Source organism: Lynx canadensis, chromosome B3 (genome assembly GCF_007474595.2).
Source record: "Lynx canadensis isolate LIC74 chromosome B3, mLynCan4.pri.v2, whole genome shotgun sequence".
Classification (NCBI taxonomy): Eukaryota; Metazoa; Chordata; class Mammalia; order Carnivora; family Felidae; genus Lynx; species Lynx canadensis.
Window position 1 is genome coordinate 9466960 of NC_044308.2, and position 24121 is coordinate 9491080.

Genomic DNA, 24121 nt, shown 5'->3' on the forward strand with positions numbered 1-24121 from the left:
TAGCGGTAGCCGCATCATCTGGGAACTTGTGGGAAATGCGAATTCCCGGGCCCTGCCCCAGAACAGGCAGCTCTGGGAGCTGGCCAGAGAGAGCGGTCTTTTAACAAGTCCCTGAGCAGGCTCTAACGCGCACTCAAGCATGAGGCCACTGCAATTAGATAAACGTCTGGTGACCGAGGCAGCATCCTGAGCGTCTGTGTAGACGGCAGATGGAGGGCACTCTTCGGACAAGGAACAAAAGGACGTTGATTTATGGGTGGCCGGAACACCAGAAACCACAGAGGGTACCTAGGGGTATGCCCCACACCCACTCTCCTGAAGGGCCACCTGACAAGCAGCGCCCATTATTGTGCAGTGCGCGTTCCCAGAGCAGGTGCTACCACATGCCTGGCACTTCCTGTTCTTGTGTCATGTGCCCAGAGCCAACCCCTTTGTGCCCTGCGGACTCAAGTGCTGCCAGGCAGGCTGTGCCAAACCCTAACCTCCTCCCCTCCCGCCTTGGCTCCTCGGGAGGTCAAGGCCCCTGAATGGCACCAGGAGGAAGCCAGGTGTGTGACCGTCCAGGCAGGCGGGCACAAACGGTTAAGAAGAAAACCACCGTAACACCACCAGACACATTTGCATCATGGAGAAATGTGTATTTAACGTGGGAGTTCTGAAACCCACAGGCTCCCGAGTGCGTTAACTAAGAGACTCCATGGCTTTAAAGACAAACTACGATCTGGTTATTTTGGTCTCAGTCTTGGTATCAAATGATCCCAATAAACAAAAACCACAACCTGGCCTCTCCCAACCCCAAGGACTGGTCCGCTCAGAAACGTCTTACCTTCATCTTGACCTTTGCACAGGAGGCCAGACTCTCTCTGCAGCCTTTGTGGACGAAAGCACCGCAACCTGAAAAACAAGCAAAGCTCAAGGTGACTTCGGGCAAACATATCCCAGGGTCTGACTTCACGCTGCCGTGGCAGCCTGTGGACTCCCAAGCGAAGTCACTCACATGTCAGAATCTGGCTCTGACTGCAACTACAGCCTGTGGTTCCCTTCCAGAAAGCAGGCGTGTGATGTCATTTGGAGGAAGAGAAATGACAGCAGATGCGACTTGTGATTAGTGGAAACTTCAAGTGTGGAGCCGCTCAGGCAGGAAGCGGAGAGGCTACCGAAACAAAAAGCAGAAGCATCTGCCGTCGCCACGGAAAGTCTAAGGCACAAAGACACCCAGCAGCAGAGCCCCTCGCCCGGAGCTGGGCAATCTGCACAGCGGTGTCAGAGGCAGAGAGTGGATCCGAGAGTTCACCTGTTTACATGCTTCCACTTGGGATCTTAACCACCCTGAGCTTTGCACAACCCAGCCCGAGTCAGGCGACGCAGAAGAAAGGTCATCAGAACCCCCCGGGCACATCTGGGGAGCCCTGCCCGACCCAGGAGCAAGCGGGCGATGACTTCCGGAAAGACGGGGCAGAGTCCACATCTGCCAAGGACGGGAACCTCAGCCCTTCTTTCTTATTCCCTTAGCTCCAAAGCCGCTGATGTAAAAACCCAGTCCTCTGTGCCTCAGCAGGGTCACTGTCAGCTCTTACTGCTGCTATGAAGTCACAGAACAGAACTGTGCCAGGAGGCCCAGAGACCTGTCTGCGGGGACACCCGGTGACGAGAGCATCTCCCCGATAAGAGCAACCAGACACCATTCAGCAGGCAACGCTTCACACGCTGACGCAGGAAGCACAGGTCCTGCCCGTGTCAGCCCGCTCACCGGGGCCAAGACGCTCTCGCAGCGCAGACGTGTGGATCCGGCAGAGTGGAGGGGCGCCGGGGAGGACAGGACCCAGGGACGCAGATGCCAGAACCCCGGGCCCCAGCGGCCTCTTCCCACAGGCCCTTCCTCGAAGGTCGCGCCCGCACCGCCTACTTGGTTCGGGGGTCTCTCCCACGGTACCAGCAGCCACGCCGCACTGTGAGGCGCTTGTGGTTTTCTCCTCCCCAGGGGCTCCTCTGGGACAGGGACCCTTGTGTGCTGTGGAACCTGTAAGTCTCTCTACCACAGTGCCTGGCTCACGGCACCCATTTAAATGTCCGCTTTAGACCCTACTAGGCCTCTTGTATCCAAACACCAAGTGCCCTGATACATTTTACAGAATGTGAAATAGCAACTTACTAACACTAAAAGGGGCACAGGAAAAACAGCTATGAAACCACATTTGATTCAGGCTGAGGCTCTGCTAATTAGTTAATTAGTCTGTTCTCAGGGCCTCAGTTTCCCCAGCTATCAAATGAAAGGAGGGTCCACATTTCCTAAGTTCCTTCGGTCTGTTAATTCCACAAGATTCTTCATGTTCCATCTCTTAAAGAAGGGAATAATTTTCCAAAGTAAATCCCATTGAATTGTCCCACGAGGTTCATGCAGTGTGACATTTCAACTTCTACGTTACCTGAATTACCACTAATTACCACCCCTCAGAGCACGGTCAGGGAGGGGCCCTGACTGGAGGAGTCTGGACAGAGGCGACCACCACACAAGAGGCTACTGGGGGCAAGTCCAGAGGTGGATGGGTCAGAGTTAGAACCGGTCTGCAGTCATGGTCGGGGAGTGGGGAAGAGGCTGTATTCTAGGCCCTTCACTCCTAGGCCTGCCTCTGGCCCCCATCTAGCTAACTTCTACGACTCTACCCCATGCGACATTCTCTGGCCACCTTTCTGATGTTACCAGACCAGAAGAGACGATGGCAGCAGGAAGGGAGGCTCCCCTGGGGAAGGCTCACACAGGCGTCAACAAGACGAACAACCTGGAAGGTTTCAACTCCGTCAAAACTGTATTCTTGCCTCTGCTGTGTTCCTTCTCTGGGAGCAGACTGCGAGGGAGTGACCTCGATGCCATGCTCCTTGTCATTTCTACGGTCTGCGAGCATCTCCATGTAAGCAGGGGAAGCTGCCCCAGTCAGCAGTGGAAGAGAGGTTATGGACCCCTGAACGGGAATGCTGGGATTTCTCAGCAATGTCCCGTTCTGGGCATAAAGAGGTCACTGCAGAAAGACCCCTGGGGAATGACTCATTCTAATCAGTAAAAGAAAACAGTCTGAGGATGTCTCACTAAAGAACCGGAAACCACTGGCCCTTGTTAATTTGTCCAGTTCTCTGAGACTTGAAAATGACCCATTTTGATAAAGAAGTTGCTGTTTTACTACTGAGAGAAAAAGCAGAATCACGAAGAGAAATCCACCTAACTCCCGAGATGTCAACGTGGCTATGCCCTTCTTCCCATCATGCAATGCAACTCCTAGGATCTAGACCCCAGGGAAGCTTGGCTCAAGACTTTACGCCTCTCCAGCCAACGGTCTTCCAGGAAGGGCCAAAGAGGCAACAGGTAGGCTGGACCATACGTCTTTATTGATTTGTATTTAAATTCTTTGCCTCTCACCTCCCGAAAACTCTTCAATGGCTCCCTGTCACCTTTAGGATCGTATCTCTTGCTTGACTTGACGGGACCCGCCACGCATTGCTTGAACGTCCAGCCCCTCACCAGGTTCGGCCATGCCTGTGGGCCCTGAATAGAGAACGGTGTTTTGTACTTGTGTCCCTTCCCCTACTGGGCTGGAAGGACTCAGCTCTACGACGTCCTCTCCGACTCCCCCAGGGAAGGAGAGAGTCGCCACATCTGCACTGGGGGGACTCCGTGCTCGCCTCTGTCACAGTGCTGTCCTGGACACACTCGTCCCCTGGACAGAAAGCTCCCTGAGGGAGTCTCACTTTGTGTTTTACAATTTTTGCACCCCTGTTCCCAGCTGCTGGCCCACAGGAGCACCAGGTGTCTCAAGAGGGTGGCAGGTGGGCTCCACGCTGCCGGCCCCACAGCAAGAAGTGTACACGGCAGTGGAGGCCAAGCCCCGCAGCCCTTTCCCAGCAAGACAGATGTATTCGCCCACCCGCGCCCCAGCCTCACTCGGGACGCCTGCCATGCAGAGGCTGGGGAGCGCGCGGCCACCCAGCTCCAGGGCCTAGATGAGCCGCCGGCTCTTCACGCAGAGGCTTCAGAGCTCCCCTGGCCATCTTCCCTCCGTCTTTCACACACCCCTGCTCAGCTTAAGTGTTTCACACACCTCTTCTTTAATCCCATGCATCCGGCCCTGCCCTGTGTAGGAGAGAGAGCCTCTCCTTCGCTCCATTCCACTCAGACAAAAGAAAACGTGCAAGGGTTCGCAGATGACAGAAACTAACGAGCCCATGTTACAGACGAGGAAAACCACGCATTTTGAAACACGATTAAATGTACCGCCACACACAATAACAGTAGCTTGAAAGTATTAAAAGACTCGTAGCAAAACAGTAAGACACAGAAAGAAAAGCTGTACAGACTGAACAGGCAACTTAACCACACAAAACGGTGCCTGACCTCTCCAGAAATCAGAGAAACGCAAACTAAGCCAACAGAGAAACACCATTTCGTATCCAACCAGGCTGGATAAAATAAAAGCCTGCCAATTCTAGGTGGGCAACGGTGATGTGGGAACGCTCAGCATCTGCCCCGGTATCTGGAAACTGGCATCTCCACTTTGGAAGAGTCATTTGGCAGCTAGTTGACAACGTGCCCCCTTTATGAGTTAGCAATTCCCTTCCTGGTGGGCAGCCTGGTGATGATGTCCCGTGTACTCCTGCTTATAACAAAGAAATGACCCAAGTGACTTAGTACTGGGACAGATTTGAGAGATTCATAAAATGGAACACCATACAAGAGCTCTAAGTCAGCGATCTGGATTCAAGCTGCTTCAGTGTTCTGGCTCCCCCAGATCTAATGTTGAGGAGAATAAAGCAAATTGCAGAATGAGGAATAGTGTGTGGGACCATTTATGTAAACTACAAAGACTTGAGGGTTGTTGACGTAGAAGATAAAATGATGAAATTCAGACTATGTACACACTGAATTCATGATAGTGCCCGTCCTGGGGGAGGGAGGAAGAGGCACCGGATGAGGCAGGGAAAAACGCCGGGGGGGGGGGGGTTAGTTTTCAACTTTCTTGGTTTATTTCTTTACAACTGGGAGAGAATCTGAAGCAATATAACAAAATGTTACTAATTTTTCATTTGAGCAGTGAGTCCACAGGTGTTGTTACATCATTGATGTACTATTTTGTACTAGTATCTAAAAAACCAAAGCTCCCAAACCTAGTGTTAACACACTTTAATATCCTTCAAAGTTCCTGGAGTTTCCTTGAAAACACTCCCTTATTCTTTAAAAAAAGTCAATCATAGTTGTGCTAAAAGTAAAAACAATTTTCAATCAGCTTTTACTATCTTCCATTCCAGTTATAAAAGTACATTTTCTTCTTTGGTTTTATGAAAATCCATAAGGTTTCTGGCATCTCTGGGCAACAGACGGGATGGGATGTGCCTGAGGACTGGCCACTAATTCTGATCCACAAGTGACCCATCAGCATCCTGGTTTCCAAATTGCACCCTGCCTGTTCCTCTCTCCCTGATCAGGTCCATCTCCCGAAAGAACGAAACGAAGACGATTTTGGGGGAGGTTTGGGGGGTGGTGCCATCACTTTTCAACAGACTTCAGCAATATTCAACTTCTCAGGCCGGTGTCTGAGATTTAAAAGACAATTCCAACCGATGAGACATAAGAGCAGCCGTAATAGAATGTACATCTAAAAGACAACTTTCCCCCACTTTCTTAGTTGAGACAGTTCCCCAAACTCATACCCTGGCTGATATTTTACTGTGCCCTGTAATAGGGTGGCGAGGCTCAGCGATCAGTAATTCATGCAGGGCCGTCTGCCTAACATACTCAAGCTCCCACTTGGAAAATACTCAGCTTGTTACCAAGTTACTCTGGACTCAGTTCACAGCCCATTTTAGTGGTGTGCGGGGGTGATTTAGAAACTCTGGCCCACTGACATCAGCCAGAGTCATGAGGTTAAAACCTTACTCTCTGTTTCGGAAAACAGACAATTACCAAGAACACAAGAGCCGAAGATAAATCTAATAGAGTCAAGCTCTTTGCCACAAACCATACCATGTTGTTAGGGAGATCAAAGAATTATTTGGCCTTTTATTTATTTATTAAAAAAAAAAAGACTTCCTAAGAGCAGTAAGTAATATGCTTTCATTTTTCAAAGTTATTAAAAAAAAAAAAAAAAAAGGTCTCAGCACGGTGGTTTACGAGAACAGTGCCGACTCCTAATTAGATTCCTCTGAACTTAAATGCAAACAGCCCAGCCTTCAACAACAACAAAATTTTTTTTTCACTACCAAGAGGCATCAAACAAAAGAATATGAAGGAAAACCCACAGAACTGGGAAATATCCTCTGTTGATACATTTTTTTTTTTTTTAACCTGTCACCAACCGCCACAGGTCTGTGGTGAACTGTTATATACTACACGTTGCTTCTCTTTCAGCAGAAAAACCAAAAACTACCTGTCAGAGAGACCAGCTTGAGAAAATCAGCTTTAAAGAAAGATAAGAGCAATGACCATGCCAAATGGAACAGAAATCACAGAACGGTCTGGGCACAGGAATGCTATGGCAGGAAGGATTCACCTTTTTTTTTTGTAATTTTTTTTTTAATGTTTCTTTATTTTTGAGACAGAGGGAGACAGAACACGAGTGGGGGAGGGGGAGAGAGAGAGAGAGGGAGACACAGAATCTGAAACAGGCTCCAGTCTCCGAGCTGTCAGCACAGAGCCCCATGTGGGGCCTGAAACCCGAGTTGAAGTTGGACGCTTAGGCGACTGAGCCACCCAGCACCCCTAAAGGATTGGCCTTCTTAAGCTGAGCTCTGAGGTGAGGGACCTTTCCACCCTGAGTCCACTGATCATCCTCAGGGAACATGCTAGAGTCCTGCCTTACAGACACAGATCTGGGGGAAAATTCTTGGATCCTTCTCAAGGAGCAGGCTGAAGGGTCACTTTTAAGGACAGAAATGTGCAACTTCCTCCTATCATTTCAACTCTAACCAGGAAAACGAAAACAAAACAAGCAACAATGAAAACAACAGCAACAATAACAACAAAACTATTTAGGTATGAACCAATGTAGAAATATATGCTCCAAAGTGCTTTCTGCAACTTGTTTGTTTCAAATCTTTGGGGAGTGTGAAACACCGTGGTCTGGACTGATGGCAGCTTATTAGCTACAATGCACGTAAAATGTTCTTCCTTGCCCGTGTAATAACCACAGAGCTGATGCACAGAATAAAGAGGAAAGCCACAACAAAGAGCCAAATCATCTCAGGTGAGAGGCTCACATAACAGCAGTTTTCAGAAGAACACTGGTAAACAAAAATGGAACAGAATGCAGGGCTCTGCTTGAATAAGAACTGACTTTGTGATTTAGGCTCTTCTTTTTACCTTCTTTTTTCCTAAACAATAAATTGCTTTTACTATGTCACACAAGCAATGAACTCTCCATGCCAGAAAACAGTATCTAGAGAGCTGCCTTCCTGGATTATAAAATCCAAAGCAAAAATCTGACCATCACATGCATTCTGAACTCTCATGTTTCCTACTCTGATTCCAGCTGATCTACTTGTTTATTTTTTTAATCAAGAGAAACAACCTACCACAAAAGTACTCAGAAGCTGCTAACACAACAGAAAATAAATCAACAATCATCTCAAGATCATCTTACGTCTGTTTAAAGCAAATAAAACAGAACCACTAACACGATCCGAAACCCAAACATAATGAATTCCTTACTCCGAAGGATTCCACCACACATTCCAAAGACCAAAGTATTTGTGGCAGCTGGAAAGAACAGCTGATGATTCAAGGGAAGCTTTACCGAGTGGAAGAAGTAAGAATTGGAAACACACTCTTTCCTTTCTCTGTTAAAGTTAAAGCGAGAGGTGAATTCTGGCTGAGAAAAAAAGACCTGCCAGGTTTCTGCTGGACGGAATTACTTGGAAGCAGTCCTGGCAGGAGGCTTTAGTCCTTGCTTCTTTTCCCGCCACAAGCAGGTTGCAAAGAACTATTATGGAGCCTTTGCTCCTTGCTGTTTCTGGTGTCTATGATCAGGACCACTTCCACGCAAGTCCACGGAAAGGGACTCAAGCTTTCACCCAGAATTAGGATGTACTACAGACTGGTTCGGGTGTATTTCAGCAGAGTCAAAAGCAGGTGATAATGTTGAAAACGTGCTGTCCTGTTGAATCACTTAGTATACGCATGCAGAGGGATATGTTAAAGGGACTGATGACATCTGGAACACTGGAGCCCATCAGTATTGGCCACCATCCTCCTTCATTACAATGGGTGACATGGCTGATCTTTCTGAACCACGACTCAAAACTGACGAAGCAGGTGCCTGGGGGTGAGGCTGCAGGGGTCAGCAAGGAGGGTTATATTAGACCAAAAAGGAAAGCTACTGGGAGGGAAGTGACGGACTGGAGGGATGCTACGTTTCCTGAGGTTCTTGGGAAGATCCTGAGCACGGGAGGGGATGGAGAAAAGGGAGAGAGGATTCCGAGTCCCTAAGTTACTCATCTTTTCCACTTCCTGCTAAGATAACAGATGGTGCTTCACACACATGAATATTCACTGCAGGCTCTGTTCTTCAGGAAGCTGGAGAGAATCAGCAGATTACTTCTGCTCCCTTGGGAAAATGACCACATATCGCTCCTCCGCTTTCAAGCCTTGATCCGCACCCCCCACCTTTTTAATTAAGTGGCAGGCTGCACACTGTCATACACAAATCTTAATGCCACCACCAAACGCTGAGCCCACTTCCACACTCTCCCGGAGCCGAGTGCAGAGCTCCGAAGTTTCTGAGGAGGGCCGGTATGCAAGTTAAACATGTATTTTTGGAGCTTAGGTGCACATGGGGGAAACTATCAAACTGCTCCTTTCTGCTGTCTGATTCTTCCCATTTAAACTTCAAAAACATCATTCTTTCCCCTTGTCTTTGCAGAGCAGGTGGAGCCTAGATGACTTACGACATTTCAGTTAGATCAAGCAATTGCCAGAAATCAAAGAGCCACTGGCTGAGGACATTCTGATGCTCCTTCTCCCTCCAAACGGAGAAGATTCTAGCAATGACACACTGGGCTCCACGAAATAATTTGTTTCCAGAAGAAACAGACTCCTCGGGTGACTTAATGCTAAAGTTTACAAGTTAAACCAAAGAGGTTCAATCCAGAAAAGTCCCATCCCATTATAAACACTGTTAGCATAAAACTAGTAGCCAATCTGGTGTTTTACCGGTTTTCTACTTTAAAAAGCCTTAAGTGAGATACTGTCATATTACGTGCCATCAAAAATGTAAAATATTTAGGACAGACTGAGTTACGACCTTAACACTCTCGCTGAAGTCAATAAATGAGAACAATGAAGCTGCTTTAATGGATCCCCAAGTCAGAAATCAGAGGTGCCTAAGATACGTAAAACTCACATGACTACTTGGGCATCTAGTTTATTCCCGTATTTAGTTTTGTGTACATAATATAGAGGATATCTTCATTCATATACGTAAGCAGGTTCAAATATTAGCAGTTTAAAAATGGCTTCCTTCACAATCACGTTACCTTCTTCAGTTAGTTAAAGACAGAAGGAAAAACGTAAACAGATACGCTGATAGCTAAAGTTAGTATGTTGATGTTAAAATCTGGTTATACTTTTGAGCATGTGGTTTTTTTTTTTTAAGTTGATTTATTTTGAGAGAGGGGGAGAAGGTGGGCGGGGGGGGGGGGAGAGAGAGACAGACAGAGAGAGAGGGAGGAGGGAGGGAGGAAGAGGGAGGGAGAGAGAGAGAAATCCCAAGCAGGCTCTGTACTGTTACTGCAGAGCGCGACACGGGGCTCAAACTCACAAACTGTGAGATCGTGACCTGAGCCGAAGTCTGAAGCTTAACTGCCTGAGCCACCCAGGCGTCCCTAGCATATGGATTAGTTAATGCAGGTTTAAAATTAGTCTAAAAGATATATATGCATGTATATATTCAAAAACCGGCAGAATTTCCAAAACAGTTCCACAAAAAACATCCTGAAAACCACTGCCCTGTCTATTCAACTAATTACTACATGGACTTGTGGCTGGTAAGTTAAGTCCACGAGTCTCCTCCTACATTTAGTTCCTCCTCATGGGTTGCTCTGGGGTCCTCGGGCCCCAGACGTTTCTAAGACGTGTCCCAGGTCCCCCTCTCAGGGAGAAATTGTAGCACACACTCTCCCACCAGTGTGAGCAGCTCAACAGTCCAGGAAACCCTAGCTCTGCTTCCTCACGGAGGGAGTCCAGCAAAGAGAAGTTCTATTCGTGTCTAACAGGAAGAGGCATCAAGAAAACAAAAACGGGTCTAGGGCACCTGCGGTCGAAAGAGGTGCGCCCTCCTACGCTACGGCAGATGTTTCTATCTGACAAATCGATCCTGCGCCAGCCGCACGTTTAAGCCTGAGTCATCACAGTCTCACGTAGGCTAAGAATTAATGTAGCCGAGGAGGATAAAAGTCAACTGCTGTAACCTAGAAAGAACACAGACACAAAAGCCAAGGACAGGAGAAGACAAAACATGTCCTGGACATGAATCAGGCAACCTTTCCGTTCCAAATTTACACTGAACAAAGGTGTCTGCAGCCAGTCACGGCCGGAGCCATCCCGCTACTGCAGCCATAAACCAATGGTTCTTACCGTTCCCTAGAGCACAATGCAAAAAATTCTCTGGGTCTTCAACAAAGCTTTTCCTTTCCACACAGGTTCTGTCCCTAAACCTTCTGATGATATTTCACCTCACACCTCAGCACTGAGAGTCTGCAGAACCAACTACGTTGTTCTTATTCAAGCTGCTGCTGTCAGTATCGTGGGGACAGGGCACCTCTCCAGTCTTCTGTTAAGCGACTGCTCTCTGGTGACCATTCTGCTCTTTGTCTGTTGAGCTCTGGAATATACTACCAACATATTTTGCTCCTTCATCAGAGACCAGCTGACAACCAGAAAAACCTTTAAAATTATCAGTGATCCAAGGTTTGCATTTTGGTTCTGCTCATACAAAATAACAGAAGTACAGTCATTAAAAAATTTAAATAAGAGTATAAAATAAAACCTGAAGCCTCCCTTAATCTCTCCTCTCCTAGTCTCTTCCTTTAAACTGTCAACAGCTTGGGGTATATCCTGTTAAATATTCTTGTGTATTTACACCAACAATTAGTGTCTCACTGGTCTTCCGTAAGTTCAGATCATACATCTAGTTCTACTTCTTGCCTTTTCAACTTATCAAAGCGTCTTGGAGGCCTGTTTGTGTCTGCAGAGCTACCCCAGTGGCTGGCAAACTATCCACTTGGCGGGCAGAGTCTCACGGGAATACGGCCACGTTCACTACTTAGGGCTTGACCATGGCCAGAGCCGAGCGGCCACAAGAAAGACCTGCAAAGCCTCACACACTTGCCGCCAGTTCCCTTACAGAAAGAGCTGGCCGACCCTTTTTAGTACCAGCTCCAAATTCCATCTGATGAATCTACGACATTTTACGGATGGATATCGAGTGTCTTTACCTTCTCCCCCATTACGAATCATGCTTCAGTGAGTAGGTACCAAGGGTTATGACGCTTTGAGAACTCTTCTCACAAGCCCTCGCCAACCGCTAGAAAGGAGGGACATTATGTAATGTGACAGAGGCGCTAAATATCGCAACAGTGGCAATCACATTACAACATATAAATGTATCAAATTCACGTGTTTGCACACCTTCAATTTCCAGTGTTATACCTCAAGTATACTCAATCAAAAAGAAAAAAGGTGCCTGACACACACTGCTGCTCAATAAATATTTGTTGACAGGAGGCTTCTGAATGAATCATAAAACCAAATGCCATGTTTTGCAGAGTTCAGGTGACCAGTCTTTGTTGAAGAACTTCACTTAAGGAACTCACGTGCATAATTACTGACAGTTAAATGTAAAGAATAAATTCAGTCTGAAGTCATAAGAGTTTCTAGACTATTCACCCAGCTCTCCTTTCACTGCAACAGGTTACAGAGTGGAAGTCATTTTCCTCCTTTATAAACAAACAGAATTCAGAACAATCTACTGATGATGTGGAACACTGAAATAGCTGAAAAATCTCCACAAAGATCCTTCCAAGGCTATTTCTACTCCTGAAATTTTATTGTTATTTTTCACATCTACGCCTTAGCTGCGCTGTTCTGTTCCTACATTAGAAATTCTATTCATTTTAACTTTTTAATAATTCTCAACATCTTCCCCTGTCTACGCACTTGCTAACTTCCTCATGGTGGTTCACTTCCTCGTGTGTTATCCGTGTATTTTTTATCTTAAACTCAGCTTCGGCTTTATAGGACTATTTTCCTTCCCGTGGGAAGCCTGTTTTACTGGTGACCCTACGGTTCAGTTCTGTATTTATTTCTGCTGAGCTTCCTTAGTGTTTTTATCATTTTCAGATTGGGATTTCATTAAACCGCTTGTGAAAAATTTCTTAGTTCGAGGTATGAATGGTGTGCATTTGGACCCCAGATTCATATATAATGCAGAATTCTCACCCAGAGCCCTGGGCGAAGGCAAGTTTCCTTGCTGCTTCTGAAGGGCCAGTGGGTGGAGTTTTTCTAGGTCCTTCAGTATGGACGTTGCAGCCTTTAAAGCTCCTGGTTTCATTCGGGGGTCTCAGTTCCAGCTCCCACCTTGTGCCCTCGAACCACACATCCTGTCCTCGGTTGATGGGGAGGCTCTTCATTGCTCTGATTAGGAGTTTCTTCAGGGATTTCCCTTTCTGCAGGCTCGGTTATGTATTAGTTTAGTGTTTTTATTTATTATTTATTAATATATTGCATTGAACATTTCTGTTTTATAGCAGAAAGCAGGTGTTCAGTCTCCTCCACTGATGAAGTTCTTTGAATATCAGTTCATACTGTCAATCAAGAAATACGAGGTCTTTCTGTTTTTCTCTGAGACCAGTGCCCCTCAAATGGAGAAGAGGCACTTTGCAGGAGGGATACACAAAATGATTCTTTGGGACACGGGGAGGGGAGGTTTTACAGTTCTCATTTATATGGACTTAAAAGAGAAACAGAATTAATAAACAGATGATGTACTGGTGCCTCACTCAGCCCTTTGTGTTGCGCTTAGATGTCCGAGAGGGCCCTGGAGGTTAAGAGCACTTGAAAGAAGCTGGGGATGTGTAACAGAGGCTCCTGTCCTCATCTGCTCACTTTCAGCACGCTGTGGTGAATGGAAATTCACAGGTGCTCAATGCAGTGGGCTTAGAGAGTATATTTGGTTCCAACTAAAATAAAATGAAAAAGGGACTTACACAGATTCCTGCAAAGAACCCACTGACCTAAGAGTATTATTAAGAAGATGAATAGCTAACCAGCACACAAGACAATGGCAAATCTGACTTCTCTTATTCCTGGAATGGGCTCTTTAGAAGTAAGGTATAGGACAAGTGTGTAATTCCTGCATTAAATATATACACCCTGGGGGCACCTGGGTGGCACAGCCGGTCAAGCGTCTGACTCCTGATTTCGGCTCAGGTCATGATCTCATAGTTCATGAGACTGAGCCCTGTGTCAAGCTCTGTGCTCACAGCACGGAGCCTGCTTGGGACTTTCTCTCTCTCAAAATAAACAAACTAGTGTGTATACACACACACACACACACACACACACACACACACACACACGTATATACACCCTGCGTGAGTAGGCTAAAGACGTTTTAATGATGCACGAACATACTAAAAAGTGCTTGGTGACTGCTGCCCTAGGTAACCAAGTTATCCCAGTACCAAGGAGCTGACTGTGTCAAGAAAACCGAACGCGTTCGGCTGATGGCCTAGGGAAGTGCCCTAACAGAACCTGGGCCCCACAGTAACATGCAGGGGGGAGTGGACAGTGGTGGCCCCTCGTTTCCTAGAAGTCACATAAAGCTTACCACTAACGCTGGAACTCTCAACTTCCTGGTGAGTCGCATGTCGGGGAGGACCTAAGCGTGTGTGGGATCCGCCCACAGGATGCATAAAGATTTCGAGAAGAGCTCCTCCCAGGAGGTGGTGTTGTTTTTAAAGTAGGGCGGTACAACCAACAGGGCTGCAGACAACATTTGGGATATATCGACAAAAGTCCTCTTCCAAGGACGTGATGGTAAAGCTAGTCATTCAGAAAGCCACGACAGCTGTGGTGCAGACAAGCCGGGCTATGGGCTGTGTGCTGGCTTAACTCCACTCTGTCTCTTCAAGAAAGCAAGTGAGCGGAAGTCAATTCTGCAGTAGTTCCGAATCTGCTCAAGTGAGCTTTTAAACGTTGCAAATTTCAGTAAGTTAATTATTTTTGGTAACAAATCCCTTGGGGTATTCCACAGAAATGACTGAGAACAAGAAACGTCATAAATACCATAGTCTGAGAAGTGTTTCTTGGCGTCTAAGTTAGTCACTATCTTGTCTGAACCCGTTACAGGTGCCACACGGTGCTAATCATCTCTGCCTTCGGGGTGACTGGGCTGGGCCTGGGGGTGGCTCGATCTCCAGAATGGTCAGTTCCGGCCACAAGCGGCCTCACAAATTTTCTTTGGTGTGTGCGCTGCAATGATTACTTTCTATCCATCTAACGACAACAGTTTTGAGATACGGTGCCTTAGAGCCGGGTCTCTGCTAGATACAGCTGGTAGCCTGCTTTTGTACGGCCCATAAACTACAAACGGTTTTTACATTTTTAAATGGTTGAGATACAGACCAATATTTTATAATATATAAAAATGACATGAAATTCAAGTTTCCCTGTCTATAAATGGAGTTTTATCGGAACACAGCCATGCTCACTGGTTTATGTATTGTCCGTGGCTGCTTTTGCACAATAGCAGAGTTCAGTAGTTGTGTGGGGACCGTGCAGCCCACAGAGCCTAAGACACTTGCTGGTGGGCCTTGACAAAAAAAGTTAGCCACCCTCTGCCTTACAGTATCTCATCAAAACCAGGAACCACACTCGGTTAACAGACGGGGCTTTAAGGTGCTTCTGATCAGGTCAGCGACAGGTCAATACGGGACATCTCTGCCCACGAAAGTACCTTCCCTCGGGAGTCACCACGACTTGATGTTGGCAAATGGCCGACACACATGCCAAAAAATGAGCGCATACGGCCTGACAAAGGACTGCTGTGTGGCTTTTGAGTTGGAGGCCACGAGGCTGTTTTGATGATGACACAGACTTCCAGGACAACAGAACGGCGTATAAGAGATTGGGGCTCTCTGCAAAAACACACAGGCTGTATGCTCTACATCGAGAACTGATGACCCTCCTGATGTTTAAAGGCAGGCACAACAGGCTGACTTGTCCACACACACCAGGAAGGGATACGGGGTGGATGGGCGGGAAGCCTGGGGCAAGCCCAGAGCCGTGCCTCAAAGGAAGGGGCGTGTCACTTACTTGCACAAGTGTAGGCGTCCTTGCTGGTGAAAGGCTTCACGCACTGGCTACAGCTGACGGGACCCACAACAGGGATGGAACTGAAAGCGTGTCCGTTGACAGTCTTCTTGTCCTTGTCCTTCTCCTTCAAATCTTTCTCCTTCTCCTTGATTTTCTCTTTCTCTTTTTCCTTTTCCTGCCAAAGAAAAGAGTTTAGAGTTAGTTGGACGCCAGAGCCTTCCCTTTACCTGGGCACCCGGACGGCATGTGGTCAACGGTGGGTCGTGGCGAGTGTTTGGGATGCAAGTCAGGAGTGCGGTCCTGGACGATGGTCTTTGAAAGTTGTGAGCGTTCGGGCTTCGTGAGACACACTCCGGGAAGACCGGGCAGGCCAAGCAGTTCTGTCAGCGGCTTGCTCAGCGGCTGTTCAGACCGATGGACACAACATCCCAGGACCAACACCTGGAAGAGGCTTCTGGAGCTGCAGGAGGGGAACGTGGGGCAGCCAAGAACGCCGCTCCTCCCCCCAAGCGCGGCCCATGGAGGACGCAGGCCACGAGCTGAGGGCCGGCTGCAGGCAGGGAGCAGGAAGGACAGCAGCCCTTCTCGCGTCAGCCTGGGGCAGCAGGAAGCTTTCCTCGGGGGGGCTCTCCTCCAACTGCTTCCAGCCACAAGTATTACCGTCCCCCACATAGACACACACCGCTGTTGCGATCTAAAATAATCCCTGTAGGACAGGTACCCCGAAGCGAGCCACTGTGACAAACTGCCAAGCACCTCATACTCTGAATCAAGGCCTCTGTGTGCGTTACCGCACCCGATCCCATAACTGTGAGGTGAAGGGAGGGCATCGCGCTGCCCGTCGTACACCCGAGGAGATCAGGATCACAGACACCAGCTCTGAGCAGCTACTATGTGCCAAGCACCACAGATGGGAACATTCACCCAGTGAAGAAGCCATCATCTCCACTGCACGTTCAAGGACACCAAGGCACAGGGTGTTTAATACTACAGTTGAGCCCACATGCCAACCACGGCCCCACTGGAATGCAGACCCAGATCTGGCCGACTCCTCAGCTCTGCTCTCTTCACTCCTCTCCACTGCCAAGGGCTGGAGAGGTTTGTTGACTCACAGAAGGTCACACGGCAAATGATCGGCAGCCCAAATCACAACCCGGGCCTTCTGACTTCCTAATTCAGAACCTGTCCACCATACTGACCTGGTGAGTGCTGGCCAGGTCTGATTCGTGTACGGCCCTTGGTTAACGAACGAAACACGTATCAAAAATCTAAGAGCCAAATTGCTACACTTTAGAACCACAAAAAGGAGGACAAGAAAGGGAGAAAAACAAACTACTTCACTTTACAAAACAGGAAACTGTTCTAAGTGAAAATCAGTAATGGCTGAAGTACGTACGTAACATTCTAATAACAAGCAAGAGCAAATGCAGTTTTTTCCAAGTATTTCTCGCTCTTAACCACATTTGGCCACAGGCTTCTCCATGCATAAACGTTAAACTGAAAAGCATCTGCCTCCTTGCTCAAGAAAGCTAATGCGTGCTCCAAGAGCTGAGAAACTCATCTACGGCAACTAACATGCTCTCCAACCTCACAAAGCTCATCAAATCTGAATAAGTAATAAATAATACCCTCATCCTTCACAATAATCCAAACTAGTTCTTCCAAGGATAAAAACAAAACAGTAACCTAACCACCGTCCCCCCCCTGCCTCCCGGTCTCTTTCTGTGTTTGTTAGGATTTAGTGCCTTAAAGAAGTCAGGCTCTTACCTCCCCATGTTTTGGTCCTGTGAGTCTCACTGTTATGAGGGGTACTTCGTGAAACCGACCCCATTTTACCGACATGATTCGACCCCCATGCCAGGAAGCGTGCTGTCACAGAAGGAGGGGCGCATGCCGGCAGGGCAGAGCGTAGCAGCTTCGAGCTGCCATGAGAGAAACCGTAAGAGGAAGCCAGGGACTGGTTGAGAAAGGGAAGGAGGGAGGGCTGAAGTTGCTTGTTTCCTTAAGACAAGCTTAACCATTTGCATGCTGCCAGGAAGGCCAAGTACCCTGGAAATGAAACAGAACGAAGTCCCCAGAATGCAGCGTGTGTGGACGGTGCTTCGGCCACACGATAGTCAGTCTGGAAGGACTGAGGCCAATTAACACTTAGAAGTTAAGGAACACATCTTCTATCTGTTTAGAAAGACTCCTCATGGTGTTGAAATCGGGATGCTTCCTAAGAACACTTCTCAGTGAGGTCTGCTTCGCCTGTGGTCGAGTGGTGACCCATTGTTTTCTGCACTGTGACTTCTGCGTGTTCAACAACGGCTGGGGAAGTCGGCGCCCACGGTATTTCAGGGAAGGAGGCAGGAAATAACTACACTAGGGGACTCAGAAGGAAAACGAGTTCTCCCTTTCAAAACCTACTGCTTTAGACAAGCCATTACAAAGACAAGACCAGAGAGCACTCTGGATGACTGCAAAACATGCTGGGATGAAGCCACGGACACGCTGCCCATGTTTAATCAGAGAAGGGAGCAGAGAGGGAACTGGATTTAACACTGACTCCAGCCTTGGCACACGGCTCCTCTGCACGGCTGACGGGGTCGGCTCTTTTACGCCGAGCACGGGCACGCCGAGGTGGGGCTGGATAGGGGCAGGTCTGCAGGAGCACAGCCCTTGCCCCAAAATGCCTACTTCAAGTCAGATTAAGAATTCGTGTAAACGTGTCTGCCCACGTATCTCCCGGCTAATCTGCAAGGAGGAAAGCTTAGAGAAGACAATCAGTGGGACAGGCTGGTTTAAAGGGGGTCACTTCACTTCCTCTGCGTGAACGGGATCACGGTGCACATTAGTGTTTAAATAGTCTGTAAGCCAGCGAACTTACTTACTGGCAGGAAGCGGTACTATGAGAAGATGCTAAAGACAAAAGCAGAACCCGCCAGTCTTCCTGTTACACTTCCTGTTTAGGCTTGCCCCCGTTCTAAAAAACATCCAATACGCTTATCTAATTACATGTCGGATACTGCTTATGTTTTAAAAGGACATATGAAGGGCCAGAACTCAATTTCTCAAATCCTAGATCTGTCTACCTAGATAATATCTATACACCTATCTAGAGAACTCCATGCTACAGGCAAAATGTGAATAATCTGTTACACAGTGGCTGACTTTTGGCTCCTTAGAATATTACTTAAGAGTTGCCAACATATAAATCGACCCTTAAGCACATATAATAACATAACAATGAACAGTGGGCTATATCTAAGTTAATAACAACAAACTATTTTCATGAGTATATCTATCATACCTAATTGTAAGAAAAGTAAAAATTTCCAAACCATTCCTAGAGAGTCTGCTAAGAATTTACAGGTAGCAATTTAATGTATCTTCACTAAATGCTTTAATTTTTCCTTTAAAAGAACTAGGACTGATTATACTGTACACTAGGTTAATAAAAATAGGTTAGATCTCTAATAGTAGCTCTCTTAAAAATAAGTTAAAAGCAGTAAAGCCATTATTTTCAAAAGAAAAACTAGTATTAATATCCACAGTCACACTTTCAATTGTTTTAACATTAGGGAGAAATGACATTAGCCAGTAGTTATGAGAAACGGTAGAGTGCGCATCATCACACTAAGAAAATACTTATTTTTGTCATCGTTTAGAGAAGGAAATGCTTCTGTAGGGGAAAGCTCTAGCTTATCAGTGCAATGGCATATTAAGTCAGGGCATTTAATGTAACTGGACGTAAAATGTATCATTTCACTACTTCCCCTACTTCTTACTCTCTTTTGGTGCGTTGACACAAGTGAGCTCTTCCATATGAAAGACGGCTCACTCTTAACCTTCTTGATGGATGTGGCCAGTGGGCCCTTTTCTAAACACCTGATAATGGGAAATGGACTGCGAGTCCATGTTTCAGATTTGTAATTTTCTGAACGTTTCCACTGCTAGAGGCAGCACGAGCCCCCAAAGGTCTTGAAGCCAAGCGTGAGAAGAGGAACCAGGCTCATTTTGCAAAACAGTGTTGTCATTCTGGCAAAGGAGATGCTCAGACACCAAGGGTCGACTGATAATGGTCTCTGCCAGACTCTGCTCTAACAATTTCCTTCCTTTGTCCTGCCTTTCTCTTCATTCTACTAGCAAATGCCAGTTGTTTGAAGTTATTTATGAGTGAGCAGGAAATGAAGTGCACTAATTGCTGGAAGTCAAAGAGGTTCTGCCCTAATATCTAGTTCTGTGACCTGAAGCATAGCTCTCTGTACTTCAGTTTGTAAAGTATGGAGGATGGGATGAGACTTTTTTTTATGTTTATCTATCCATTTTTGAGAAAGAGAGAGATACAGAGAGAGACAGAGAGAGAGAGAGAGAGAATATGAATGAATGAATATGAGCAGGGGAGGGGCAGAGAGAGGGAGACACAGAAGCTGAAGCAGACTCCATCCAGGCTCTGAGCTGTCAGCACACAGCCCGACGCGGGGGCCTGAACCCATGAACCATGAGATCATGACCTGAGCCGAAGTCGGATGCTTAACTGACGGATCCACCCAGGCGCCCCTGGGATGAGACTTTTATAAAGGTCAGGTTCCAGTTTCTAAATTTAGTCTTACATTGTTTATGTGTGTTTGTGTCCTCTCACTAATGCGATCAGTGGCGTATTCACTACTCTGCCCTGAAAGTCAACATCCCTGGGGAGATGGATGGGAAGGGGACTCTTCACTCATTTACTGGTCTTCCAAATGAAGACCTCACAGTCTAAAAACAGAACAATGACAACAAAACACACTTGAAAGCATCCAAATAGATCATAAAATTTCTCAAAGACAATGATCTTTAGTTCTTTAGGAGCATTATTAGCACCTAGCAGAATGCTGAGGCTACAGAAGTCATTTGATGATAGCACCTAGCTAATCTACACTGATCTTTGCCAAGATTTTCTTTTGTTGATGCCAGCCAGGGTCCCAGCCAGCAGTGATAGGTACAACAGGTAAGACTCTGTTTAAGCCTTGTTGCCAGTATGCAGAACACTGCTAAGCATTCTGTCCTGAATTTAACCTCAACCCTATTTTTTTTAATTATGAAGTTAATACTTATATATAGGATTATTCTGGAAACATCCTTGCATCTTTCCCTGCGCTTTCCTGACTGCCCCACTTTCTCCCCTTCTGCATCCAGGCAAGAAAAATTAAAACACAATTTCGGTGGCAGGTTTTGTGGAAAAACTCCTCTGAGTCATCACTGAACCTAGTATTGGCTAAAGGAGAGGCAGCTTATTTACAAAACCCGGCAAAATACATGGGCTCTACTTCCAGCAGCCCACTTAACTGAGGGCCTAAGAGGCTTGTTACATTTGGTGGCAGGCAGCTTGGGGAGAGTGTGAGGGGTATACTTTTACAATATTCTTGAGTTCAGCGTTTGTATTCCTTACTTCTAAGTAGGTACGGGTGTGTGTGTGTGTGTGTGTGTGTGTGTGTGTGTGTGTGTGTGTATGGACATGCCACACACACATGTATATATAGTGATTCCTTAGCAAGAGCTTGTCACTGATTTCCATTTAGAAAAAAAATTTTTTTTTTTTTAAAGATATTCCTTTATTTTATTGGAGGCTGGCTGGGTGGGTGGGTGGGTGAATGGAAGGTAGAAGGTCCTCTCCCACTGAGGTGACACTGAACTGATTTTGGTTTAGCACTGGGAATCAGTATAAGAAAAGGAAACCCTTGTCTTCCTTTCTTTTGAAAGTACATTGAAAAAAAATGAGAAGAGTACCTGTCTCTATGTGGGGTTATTACAGGTGGTTTTTATCTATTTTTGTATTTCGAATATTCCCAGGAGTATGGAAAAAATAAACAGACAAAAAATGTTTAAATATTTTAACGCATGAAAGACAATACCCTGCAACAGCCTCGTAGTCAGGACTAAATCGAAGAATCCACTTTTGTCTTAAAGTCTCTTATAATTTTCTGTGGGGAAATCCTTTTTTTTTTTATGTTTATTTATTTTTGAAGGAGAGAGAGACAGAGTGTGACTGGGGGACGGGCAGAGAGAGAGGGAGACACAGAATCCGAAGCACAGAGCCCGATGTGCGGCTCAAACTCATAAACCGCGAGATCATGACCTGAGCCGAAGCCAGACGCTTAACCAACTGAGCCACCCAGGCGCCCCAATCCTTCTAACTTCTAAACCCAAATGCAAATATTTTCAATCTCCTGATCTTGGCATAAAATCCTCAGGTGCATTTTAAACCCAGTTTACTGACGAAGGCACGTGGTCGAGTATGGGATCGGAATCTTGGTTCCACTGCTGTGAGCAGCACACACTCACAGGGTAGCTTACTCCCAGGAAGGGGAGAACAGGATCTCCTCATACGGCTATGGAAACGATTACATAAAATAATACATGGAAAGCTCTTAGCATATAGTAAAAACCCAATTAGTGGTATTACCTTTTGTTGCTATTTTTCTTCAAGTATTAGGCCATTTCAAGGATTATCTCTGTGCTTATTCCCCTACGTCCTCATTATTTAATTAGGTATTGGGTGCATGCAGGCTGTGACAGGAGCCTACAGATGACCAACGAAGGCCATCATGCAAGGAATGCCCCCAACGGTACTTACTCTGCTCTTCTTACTGCTGGACATTTTATTCTTGATGTAGCTGAATGTGCGGCTGACTTTTGTTCCACTCTTGCCTTCAAAATCTTTCTTGGAGGGGCTTTGAGGCAGGAAACTATAGGTCTCTTCTGTTATACTAAATAAAAACAAGAAGAGTGATTTTTAAAAAAGACTACAGAAATTTTTAAAAAGTAAACACAGAGCCAAAAAATACAATTCTTCATAACCATGTATCATTTTAGCTACAAGTCACAGTCAACTTATGCACACACATGACAACGAGCAGCAGAGGAACAGACGGACAGAGGCTGCTGAGCGGTTCCACAGAGTAAGACCTGAGAACAGAGGACACCACCACGCTGGTCCCAAAACCAAAACCGTTCTGGTCCCAAAACCTGGCTAAGTTTTCTTGTGTCGGCCATCAGTGTTTTAGTAATAGATTTTTAGTGGCCTGGTGTGAAAGAGCCTGTCAATTATTCATTTATTATTTTATCTGAAACTTCTTAATCTAAAATAGCACTCAATTTATACACACCTTTGTATCAAATACGTGCTAGAGAAGAAACTCATAAAGACAACAGAAAGATGGACGTGTTAATAAAGGCTGTAAAGGAATTTTTATGACTGAATGCACATCCAAATTCCCTGAAAGCAGAAATCACACACCATTTTTTTAGTCTTCTGGCACACTGGACAATCAATACTGGTGCATACAGCTTTGCACAATTTTAGGAGGGAGGAGAGTATAGAAAGCTCTGCTGTAGGAGTTTCACACAGAGCCACGGGTACTGATCTACTCGTTCAGGAAGGCTACACGGGTCCATCACAGATGGACATGTTTGGACCTCAGGAAGTTCACAACGGTGGACTTCCTCAGAGAATGCGGGGCACTTGTAGACACGAGCCATTCCACAGAAAAGGAATCTACTTACACTACGTTTCCCAGGTGTTCTACAATCGTTATTTTAAGAACTTTTCCACAGAAAAGCCGTGTCTACCTCAAGGGCCTCTGTGAGAGGACAGAGGCACCCCTCAAGAGGGGGAACAATCCTCTTCAGGAGCTAAGGTCTGTTTATACATGAAGTACTGTTTACAAAATAAAGCAGTCTGTTATTACGATAATGGGGAAATGGTGTGAGAGCACTGTTCCAGAGAAGACAAAGGAGAAATAAAGTACGACAGAAATACAAAGAGAAGCATTCATACTGAGAGTTCTGGATCACTGAGTCACAACCGATGCCTCTGCGAAAAGACACATGTTCAAGTGCAGGGCAGTAATCAGAGCCCCTATGATGCTTACATTAGAATATTTTAGAACCCCATAAGCATGACAAGAGGAATATAATAGTAAACAATGAGTCAAAATACAAACCTGCCTGCTGTCAAGTAAAGAACCAATTCACTTACTCGGACAAAGCTATGAGCCATATCCGTGTAGGCAGAAGAAAATGGCTTTAAAGCTTAAAATGGCTAAGGTACAGTTCCCTGCACACATGCACATGCAGACACGTGTGCATACGAATACACAGGCGTGCAAACAGTGAAACAAAATGTTGTCAGGCTTAGGGCTTAATTCTTAGAAGCAGAGTACAGAAGTTCATAAAGTCGAATACAAGTGTTTCCTCTCCTGAATAAATGCAAACCTTTATCGCCAGGGCAGTGTAGAGAACAAAAGGAAAAAACTACTGAAGACATTATTTAAAAACGATAGAGAGTCTTCACTACAAACCACTTGTAGCCATTATTCCAAATTTATCACTTAAGGAAGTAAGAATCCAACGAGCTGAATTAACTTCTCAGTTTACTTAGTGAAATGTCGTAAGACATTTTGGGTTTCCTTCATCTCGGGAAAGGAGTAACAAAATAAACGTGCAGTACCTCTCAGTCAGGTTAGCACTGGTGCTGTGGAAAGGCCGTGAATCTGGAAAACAAAAATGGCAGAGGAAAAGTTGGAACCAAAGGACGGTGCCTGGGTGACAGATAAGAGGCTTAAAATATTTACAACAACACATGCAGAGCAGAGAGAGCATCCAAAAGCCATTGTACAGTGCCTTCTCCTAAGGGTTTGGAAGAAGGAAAAATTCACCTCGAAACTCAGTATCAGAACTGGAAATAGGCAGCAGTAGGCGTGAATTCCCCACGACAAAAAATTTCATCCAAGAATCACATCA

At 46.1% G+C, this 24121-nt stretch overlaps 1 protein-coding gene across 11 annotated transcripts in view; it reads right to left on the reverse strand.

Moving 5' to 3' along the window:
- AKAP13 (A-kinase anchoring protein 13) overlaps positions 1–24121 on the reverse strand; it is a 337945-nt gene that overhangs the window by 37630 nt on the left and 276194 nt on the right. For all 11 annotated transcript variants that reach the window (XM_030317452.2, XM_030317451.2, XM_030317446.1 and 8 more), the window contains 4 exons: positions 23829–23871; positions 21954–22086; positions 15356–15530; positions 827–894 (listed from right to left, as the gene is read on the reverse strand). In XM_030317452.2, the coding sequence (XP_030173312.1) occupies positions 827–894; positions 15356–15530; positions 21954–22086; positions 23829–23871 (419 nt within the window). The remainder of the gene's footprint in view (positions 1–826; positions 895–15355; positions 15531–21953; positions 22087–23828; positions 23872–24121) is intronic.